We start from the raw sequence: 10,065 nt of genomic DNA on the forward strand, positions 1-10,065 counted from the left end.
GGCACCATTATAACTTAAATATTTAATAATGATGAATGAATCAATGGCGAGTGATAATCATAAAATAGAATTTAAATTTGAATAAAATTAGTGGAAATGAATAGTTTGATTAAGCACCACTACAAACTTTCAGATTGTTTCTTCAGATAAAAGTAAAATTATTATTTAATTGATCCTCCACTCTATGCAGACTCCTATTACTTTTGAGAATATCTCCTTACGAGATACTCTCTACAAAATTTCAATTATGTTCTATACTTTCCTAGATAAACATTTGAAAGTAGTTTTATTTTTATAATAAAACTAGTGTGATACCCGTGCGTTCGCACGGGTACCCGTCTTTTTCGCGCATTTGGATTGAGATAAATAAAATGTATTAGTAAAAGATTAAATTTAAATTAAAATGGAAAAGTTATTAAAATACCAATATTAAAAAATTTGAATATTGAAAATAAAAAATCATTAAAAAATAAAATTTATATTGTTTTAGATTGAATAATACATTTAAGGATGCATTTAAGAAATATAGAAGTTCCATTGAGAAATACTATATGTAAAGAAAATGTAGGTGTTCAACAATGTCATAGTCAATTTTCCGAACGTCATGCCGTTATTATTCAATATTTTGATTAATAATTTTATGTTCCCGTTAATATTTAATCAGTAACTTTATGTTCCCGTTGATATTCAATATTTTGATCAATAATTTTATGTTCCCGTTAAAATTAAATTATTGAAATGATGTTTCAACCTCTATGTTTAAAAAAAAAAAATTGTCATTCTCAAATAAAGTTTGTTGACAACCGATAACCAATAACCGATAGTATTAATATAATTAAGCAATCATAAAAGTTTAGAAAAGGTGTAGTAATTTATTTAGTTGAACAAATGTTATTGATTTGATACCAAAAAATGTGATTGACTTAGAAAAAAATGTGATTGATATAATAATTCGTGGGCACAGATTATTATGTTGTTACATTTTGTTTTTAAAATGTAAAAAAAAAACAATATTATTTTAACCGAAAAAATTCGTAAATAATTTAATATTTAATATTCTTGTTAATATTTAATATTTTAAACAGTAATTTTATGTTCTATTTCTTTAAAGTGTATAATGGATGAGTTGGGAGATTAAAAGAAATAATAAAAAAAGTTTTAAGTTTGATATATATAAATATATAAAGTTTAGATAAAATTCAACAGGCTTGCTGATGTGCCAAATGATCACGGAAAAGTCATAAGATTTTAATTTTGTATATTCACATAAATTCCACTGTATACCTTCATTCGGTGAGTGTAGCATCACGGTATTTATTCAATGCTACCCATGTTAATAGGTACTATAAACACAGATAACTCCAATTATCTTAGCCTAACCAAGGAAAACATTGTATCACTTTTTTTTTTGACCGAAAAACATTGTATCACTTAAAATCAATTATACATAATTTTAAGTATAACTGTATATATAAAGTAGCATACATAAAATCAAGCGGCTTCCAATGGTGGCATCTTATATGCATATAGAATAAAAAAAATCAACAGATAGGCACCTCTCTTTGCAAAGCCTCATCAAGTTCCTGCTTATCATCTGGTGTAATATCTTTTGCATACAACTGTGTCAAACAATCCCTGCAACTATCATCAATACAGAGATTAGGCCTTAGTACAGAATACAAATATTGTCAAAATGCCAGTAACATTGATAGATGTTCAACAATTGGACCTTTATTACTCCTCCTATCAGTCCTCACAGTTGAATTTAAACAATCACGGTCAAGGTAGTAAGGGACAAACCTGCCATGCTTTTGCAATAAAGATCTACGAACAGCCTGGGTAGGATGAGCAGTTAAGATTTAAGACCAAATCAACAGTTTGGCTCTTCAAAGCATCAAATATTTCAAGGGCGGTCTTCTTCAGCTGAGTCACAAGCCTCTTAAAGGTCTCTTCAATGTCTGACTCAGTGATGGCAGAGTTCTCACCAGCAAAGCCAAACATATTTAGCATCATCAAGAATACAAAATACAGTTTGACAAAAATAAAATAGAGAAATACAAACGACCAATAACCTATCTAAGCTCATCTTTTTAAGAATAGTGAATAGGCAGCAAGTATGTTCACACCAGGTGTGGTTACATCAGGCTGAAGCAAAAACAAATTTAAGAAACCACATAAAAAAAATAACAATAAATTTAATATGTTTTATAGGTAGTTGATACCTTGAGTATTGATGGATAAATCTTTTTGGGTCCTCTAGATGAGAATGAATCATCAACCCAGTCATCAATTTCTTCATCTTCCTCGTCACCATCCTTGCAATTCTGATACCTATGATTAGAAGGGTAAGATCCAGTTGAAGTCACAAAACTATCTTTAGAAGAAAATGACTTCGATTGAGTTGTTTTAGCCGAACTTTGTTCCTTTGTATCCTTTCCAGGCAAAACACCTTTAGTATCCTTCTCAGACAAAACATATTCATATGTTTTCACATTGGAATCAAATACATGCACACAATAGGAAGAAAGTTCGACTTGATGAAGCAAAGCTAACCAACAAATCATAAAGCAACATTAGAAACTAAATCATCATAAAGCAAGCATGGCTTAATGAAGCAAAGATAACCAACAGATCATAAAGACAAAATTTCAATCTCAAACCATGACACATGACCTTCCCACTTGCAAAAGACAAATTTTAGTAGCTAGTTGTTCGGATTTTCAATGGCCTACACACCACAATCAAGTGACATATATGAGAACAGTAAAATATACAACCAAAACTCGGCTCAGTGTATTTGTTACATACTCAAAAGAAAAATAATATTTTAAGCCCCAACAACAGATTTCACTTTCGAGATACAGATACTGTGTATTAATGTCGAAGTCAAAATTACTGCAGAAACTGGCATCTGAAACTTATAACTTTCCCAACACTGGAGCCATTCCCATTATTACTGAAGCCAGAGCTGAGTGGACATGTTGTGAAGAATCTGATGACAATTCCTGCAAAAGTTGTTCAATTTTAGAATGTTGAATTATACAACCAAAACAAAAGAGAGCTTTCATATATATGGTAAAACATCCATCAGAATATTTTCTTAATTACTTTGATCAGTATTTTTATGCCGAAACATGTCGTCTCCGAATCAAAAATAGTCTGAACTCCCGGTCATGTGATTATAAGTTCGCAATGGTATATCGTGTTGAACATGTATCGACGACATGGTTATCACAGAAGAGTGCAAAAATTCCACAATAATAGAGGTTAACCAAATCGAGCTGCACCGAAAATTCTGCTGCATAAACCGTAAGCCGAAACTCAGCTGCATATCATCCCTTTATGATAATCCGAATCAGCCCCCAAATCCCAAACAATTCCAGAACCTGCAACTACCCTTTCTAAATTCAAACCAAGCTGGAAAACAAATACGAACTCAGTTCATCCACAATCACATTCAGAAAAATCCACACATTAAAATTACCAAATTAAACTTACAAAACAACCAAGCTTCATCATCCAAAATTCACTCAAACACTCAGAGAACAGCTGTAGTTACCAATTGGTTCATGTGAGCAATCAGCCCATTCAGAACAAAGAGGAAATAATGATTGCTAGCAGAGATTACAAGCAGGTTTTCATTAGTAACTCCTAGTTCTAATTCATAATTAAATTTCTGACTAACAACTCGTACTAACTTCCACAAGACAAGTTAAAAGTGAACTCAGACCATCATAATAAGACTTGCTAATCTCATCTTTCATTGTAAGACTTATACTTCAAATATTTCATTATTTTAAATATTATTTTGGATTTAGTTAATCTTTTCATAGAGAACGTTATCCATTTTAAATTGATATCAATATACAATAAAAAGAGTTCATTACTCATACCAATTCACAGCTGCATGAATTTGCTGTGAAATCCCACACATGAATATTGCCATTTTGATCACCATATATTAGTTCAGTCTGTTTGATGTGATCACATGCAAAATCAGTGAGAACCACAAAGCAAGAACCTATAGGCACATATATCTCTTGTACTTCCATATATTAGGATCAAAGGAACCATAACAAATGAAGAAAGAGTATTAAAGAGACATGTTTGATACTTCAAATGAAACATAAGGAAAGGAAAGATGCCCTTAATATTGAGCTATGTGATAATCCAAATATCAATAAACCAATAGTTAAATGAATCTCATAACAGTGATAAGTAATTCAAAGAAATAACATAATAATGAGATTTGGAAATCAAGATATTGGACCATCCTTCTTATCTTTGTTAGCAGGAGGTCCATTTCCATTCCGTTGGACAGCAAATTCTTGTGACTCAGCCAAGTTAGGAGATGGACTAACTTCTTCTTCAATCTCGATCTGCAGGGTCATCGGAATTTCCATTCAATAGGTTGTAGTACAGATGAGCAAACCTGGCAATTTCTTGTCAACAAAAAATACCACCAAATTTACGGTGTACCTGCCAATCAGGGACCGAAAGATGAAATGATTATTCAAAAGGGAACAAATGTCAGTTTTTCTGAATCACGGCAAGCAGCCATGCGAGCTGCTTTATGGATCTATAGATTCATCCAGTCACAATAAATCAGAATTAAAATTTAAACACGACAAAATATGTGATGGCGAGAGCATGTTTTGAAATGAACAATGAAGTAACCTTCGGGTTCCATATTTCTGATATGTGCACACAAAAGTAAGAGTAAAGATCATGTGCGACGAAAATATTAAATCACCGCATCCATATAACACGTCATGCGGAACTGCATATTAAAATAGAAGTAAGTGCCAAAGTAGCTGAACTATATAACCCAAGCTGTCATGAAATGAAAGCGTTGCGAATATAGGGTGGAAGCTAAAATGAATCTGAACATCGTGATTAAATACTTCAAGTGCAAATTCAAAGAGGATTTCAATTGCTATTTTCGGTAAAAAACTGCACCGTTTTGAAAATCCAATTGCTATTACATTTATCGTTGTTGAAATTTGAAGCAATTTGAGCAAGAACAAATAATAGTAAAAGTGAAGGGAGAGTGTCACTAAAACAGATCAAAATAGAGAGTCAAAGATTAAAAAACTAAAATGGCCATAACTGCAATAGATCCAATGAAAATCTCTCGGCAGCCTGCTTTGTCGAAGCTCCAGTTCCCGACACTGAATTGCAATCCATAATGAAAAACTCGATATTTGACGTTAAGCGCAAGAACATATCCCGGGTTTATCAGTATCTCACTGCTTATAGTGTGATTTATTTTCAACTGCATCAAATCAATAACATCACTCGTTATAGCAATGACTTTTTTCCTCGTACTTCAAGTATGCATCATGATAAGAATTGATTAATACCTCATTTCTGTCAGCACAATAACCCTTAAGAAATCCTTCACAAATAGATGCATTGGAGTTCACGTTGACATGTCTATATGAACAACTTTTGTTTGAGCATAAGCCTGCCAAAAAAAAAGTCAGAATCATATTTTCATATTATTTACTTGATAAAAAAACAACAATCTATGATACACCTTGCAAAAAGTATGAGCAATTAGGCATTCTCTTTGGAAGAACCTGCACAAATCAATTAAACTCAATGTTTAGTATGCAGATCAGTAAATACAACAACTAAATTCAATTCGTTGGACTCCATATATTACAAAACCTTATGAGTCAATTTGCAGTTTGTAGTAGAACATAATTTTGCAAAAATAAACAAAATAGCAGCTCTCTTTCACCATCTCAACATGACCAAATCCAAAAACCATTCAGCACATATTGGAATATTGGTTAGGTTTGTCAATGATAACATAAAATCTGCAGATTTGAACATTTTCAATATCAAACAATATTCAAGGAAATCAACATTACATCAACTACCGAAAAAAACCCACATTATAAAAGGTCTAATCTATGCACTAACCTTTGAGTTGTCCATACCTCAGAGACCACTGTTCACCCGAAATCAGCCACAGAGAAACAAACAATGAAACCCTAAGATTTTCATTCTTCATTTTCCAGAAACCCTTCTCAAATTGTTGCGAAAACAATAACTGTTCACACAAACACACAGCCATAGCCACAGAGATCATAATGAAACCCTAAATGTTACTGTCATTTTCCAAATACATAAAATCCTTTAGAAATATTTGTAGAAGAAGAAAAAAAGACAACAGATCCGTAGATCCAAAAACACAAAGAACAAAAATCAGAAAAATCTCACCAAAGTTCTGGAACCATAACATCACCTTCATATCCTTCAACACATCAGTAAACCGAGAACATAAAAACCCTCTTCATCACCACTTAGTAACAACAAAAAACCCCAGATCTGAAGAAGAAGATGCTCACCTTATGTTCAGATAACCGCACCGTCGGCGAAGCTTCCCTCTTCCGCGTGAGTCAACATCACCAAACCTAAAACAACAAACACCAAATCAAAATCAAAATCGAACATGTCTGAAACTCAATAATAACAATGAAGAAGGAGATGGAGAAGGAAGAAGAAGATGAAGGAGGAAGACGAATAGGGAGAAGACGAAGAGAGGGAAAAGAGAAGAAAGAAGAGAAAGAGAGGGAAGAGAGAGAAGACGAATAGGGAGAAGAGGAAGAGAGGGAAGAGAAGGAACATTTCTTCTCTGCAACATTTGAACTGATGAAAATTTTATGGTTCAATTACATTACAATGCAAATTGGATATTGTACATATGTGGCCCAATGGTAACACAAACAGACCAAACCATTAGTTTCAATGTAGCCAAATTCTGAATTTAGTTACAAAAAGTAATTTTTAGACACATTTTGCCCCTAAAACAATTAGGTGTAATTTTTTAACCAAAGGGCATATTAGTATTAACCAGGTACTTGTGTTTTCTTATTTTATAGATTTGATTTTTTTCGTAAACATATCTTTAGAAGCATTAAAAATATAGTAAATGTTAGAGAATTTTAAATTAATTCAGTTCAGTGAATCTTTCGTAGATGTATCTACGAAACGTGCTAAGAACAAAATGTTCTGTAGATGTACCTACGAAATTTTTTGTTATATTTTCTAATTAATTACTCTCTCGGTTTTAAAATGAATGTCGTTTAAGATTTTTGCACATAGATTAAGGAATGTAATAATAGTGTCAAAAAACCATTGTGTTTTCCCTAAATTAACCTTATTAAGTATTGGAAGTAGCATACAAAGTGATAAGTAAATGATACAATTGGAAAAAATAGCAATCATTTTTACATTGAAAAGCGAGAATGACATTTATTTTGAAACAAATTTTCTTTTCTAAAATGACACTCATTTTGAAACGGATGGAGTACATTTCACTCCTAAACTCCAATATTTTTAACAAAAAATGAAACATCAAATTATAATACATCAAAGTAATGCAATTTAAAGGCAATAAAATATAATACACCAAAAGAATACATCGTATAAGTCATTCAAATAGTGTCAAATACATAGTCAAAATAAAGTACATAAATATAATCAAAATACATACATCAATAAAATCAATGACATCACTACTGTGTCGGACAACATCCTCATCCACTCCTCTACCTCTGTGCCCGCCTCTGCATCCACTACGTCGTATGCTGGCTACTCTGTCTCTACCGTCAAGTGCCCACCTGTCCTGACACGATGTCGACAGTACAAAAATGCCATATCTTCAACCTTATGATACCATCTAGTATACATATGTGATTAGACCCCTCAGAGAAGAAACCATCGACAATGCCTCTCCGCGCCATGTTAACTATCTCACGAAAGCGAGGAAGAACATCGTCAGTGTGGTCCAACTGAGACTAACGATTCTGCAAGACTTCCTCATGGGCTGGTCTGGGTGGTGATCCCGCTGCAGTGAGGATCATCTATGAGTGTGACACTGTGAAGTACCAGGTGATGTACTCGTCGACACAACTTTAGTCTCTATCTGATCTGGTCGCCCGAGCCTCGTTAGGAACAATGTGATGCTCAAAGTCTGCAACGACCTCATCTATCTGCCGACGGGTAATGACGCTAGGAGCGGAGACGGAAGGGTGGCTAGGTATCGTCTGATAGTAGTCGAACTGCCGCATGACGTGCTCCGGAAGATAACGAACAGTGATGGTCGAATTGGTAGCCAACCTTCTAGAATATAGGGCAACATCATCCCACTCAACTACTCACGGTAAGCAGCATAACAGTCATATCAGATGTCCTCTGCAACCATACAGTCAAGAGAGTGTCTGTAAGGATCCGACACTTGGTTCCCTCTGAGGGGGATGAACGCATTGGCACGTGGCATGGCCTCACTGTAGCTAGACACCTCTCCCCAACCAATGATCATAGGGAAGTGTTATAATATCCAACCCTGGAAAAAAACACGGGGATTAAACATTATCACAAATATATAATGAACAACTTTGATAAAAAGTATGAGGATATAAGATTGTTACCACTAAGAGGGAACAATTGCCAGCCACAATCCTTGCCTTCCACATGCATTCCTCTCCCAGTCTATGGTAGTTGTATGTCAGTGTAGTCGCTCCCTAGTTGTACTCATGGATACGTGTGTTATCCGATAAGTACCTCAGGTAAACAACATATGTATACGAGGAACTCGTGTCCACAAACAACTGAGTGCCTAAACAAATAGGAAGTAACATCTCAGCACCCGTTGTCTGTGTATCTCCACCTCTACTGGGTCACCATCAGCCTGTTGTGCCGCAAGGAGCTCGACATCATACTTCTGCGTCAAGAAGGAAAACCTCACGTACGTGTCGCGGGTCCTCTCCACCTCCTCAAGTGCGTCCTCGGGATCAGCCCGAGCTCTTCAATCAGAGCCTCTCTCGCTTCCTCCTTCGTCAACCTACCGTGACCAAGGAGGGTACCCCTGATAGATATATGCAGGAGGCATGCGATGTCGTCAATAGTGATGGTAATCTTACCATGAGGTAGATGGAATAACAACGTCTCTAGGTGCCACCTCTCCGCAAATGTCATCAGCATCACATTATGTATGGTGGAATACCCAATCTGATAGAGATCCTTCAGCCCAGAAGCTGTATGAACATCCTGGAACCACAACTCGATAGGCTGCACGAGAGAGGCAATCTTTTGATTGTGGTTGTATAACTTTTGAGGATCCCTATCCTGAAATTTTCCAAAGAAAACACTATTAATAATTAACAAAGTTAGAAATAATAAATTTTCACTAATGATAAAAAAGTAATAAGTAATAAGTCTAAGAAATTTTACCTCTCCGTCCCAGACATGTCTAGCTGTATGATCTGCATACCCTATCAACAAGGATAAATCTGAAGGACCCCCTAGGTAGATCACAGGCGCCTCATGCACATCAGCCTCCTTGTGCAACGGGTCAATACCATCAAGAGGTGGCACGAGAGATCCAACATCGATCAGAAGTGGCACAGGAGCAGAAGAAGTAACTCTCCGACGTCTGCGGGCAGAGGGCGTCTGTGAGGAACCCTCACCATCATCCCTCGACCTCCGGGATGAAGTGAAAGGCCCTCTGCTGGAACAAATGTATCAGGTACATCTACTGTAACAGATGTACCAGGCACCTCTACTAGAACGGATGTATCAGGTACATCTGTTGGAATGACAGATCCATTAGTCACCTGTGACACTACATGATTTGTGCACGTAGCACGAAGGTATGTTGTACAACCCTCCCACATATAAGTCTGTCTGACTGGTCGTCCATAATGTCTGCGTTGTATTACAAATAAAATTGAGTTAGATACAATTTAGATAAAATCGAGTTACTACATGTTGGAGTTTATCCCTTTATTAGATCTAAGCATTTATGTTTTGTGTTGTCTATTTTATGTTTTTGTCTATTGAGGTTTAAGTATGCACTCTTGGTGTATGATAAAAAGTCTCAGAGGATTTTTGTGTCATGGAGCAACATTATCTCTAGTCATCAGTTCATTTTTGAAAATTCCATATAAATGGACAATCTTGAGATCAAAGGCAGTCAAATACAAAGATACAAGTCAAAGAAATCATCCTTAATTGGATTTGGAAATAGACTATGGATTTTCATACCTATAT

General features: G+C 35.1%; 1 protein-coding gene and 1 long non-coding RNA gene across 7 annotated transcripts; both read right to left on the minus strand.

Annotated features, from left to right (window-relative positions):
* Positions 1–1,125: 1,125 nt before the first annotated feature.
* On the minus strand, positions 1,126–5,591 carry LOC131616156 (zinc finger CCCH domain-containing protein 7-like). Of its 6 annotated transcripts, XR_009288019.1 has the most exons (11): positions 5,540–5,591; positions 5,364–5,467; positions 5,111–5,275; positions 4,678–4,780; positions 4,271–4,479; positions 3,894–3,971; positions 3,499–3,549; positions 3,109–3,386; positions 2,223–3,005; positions 1,801–2,145; positions 1,126–1,641 (listed from the first exon to the last, which is right to left on the minus strand). XR_009288019.1 is itself a non-coding variant. In XM_058887417.1 (5 exons), the coding sequence occupies exons 1-4, from the start codon at positions 5,565–5,567 to the stop codon at positions 4,745–4,747; spliced, it is 333 nt and encodes a 110-aa protein (XP_058743400.1). In that variant the 5' UTR covers positions 5,568–5,587; the 3' UTR covers positions 4,036–4,479; positions 4,678–4,744. The 6 variants fall into 6 exon arrangements, 1 of the variants encoding a protein (XP_058743400.1); XR_009288023.1 differs by lacking the exon at positions 3,499–3,549 and having other exon boundaries at positions 1,126–1,635; XR_009288017.1 differs by lacking the exon at positions 3,499–3,549.
* A 139-nt stretch (positions 5,592–5,730) lies between these two features.
* Positions 5,731–6,647, minus strand: LOC131616178 (uncharacterized). Its single transcript, XR_009288026.1, has 3 exons — positions 6,360–6,647; positions 5,932–6,265; positions 5,731–5,825 (listed from the first exon to the last, which is right to left on the minus strand). It is a non-coding gene; the product is annotated as an uncharacterized LOC131616178 (long non-coding RNA).
* Between the last annotated feature and the right edge of the window lie 3,418 nt (positions 6,648–10,065).

Source organism: Vicia villosa, linkage group LG1 (assembly GCF_029867415.1).
Source record: "Vicia villosa cultivar HV-30 ecotype Madison, WI linkage group LG1, Vvil1.0, whole genome shotgun sequence".
In the NCBI taxonomy this organism is placed as follows: domain Eukaryota; kingdom Viridiplantae; phylum Streptophyta; class Magnoliopsida; order Fabales; family Fabaceae; genus Vicia; species Vicia villosa.

Excerpts from the sequence above, each read along its gene's own strand:
- LOC131616156 (XM_058887417.1), bottom strand. The coding sequence starts at position 5,567 with ATGCCTAATTGCTCATACTTTTTGCAAG. Across the intron at positions 5,468-5,539 it reads TTGCTCATACTTTTTGCAAG|GCTTATGCTCAAACAAAAGT; the intron begins GTGTATCATAGA and ends TTTTTTTGGCAG. Across the intron at positions 4,781-5,110 it reads TTTTCATTGGATCTATTGCA|TTCCGCATGACGTGTTATAT; the intron begins GTTATGGCCATT and ends TTTAATATGCAG.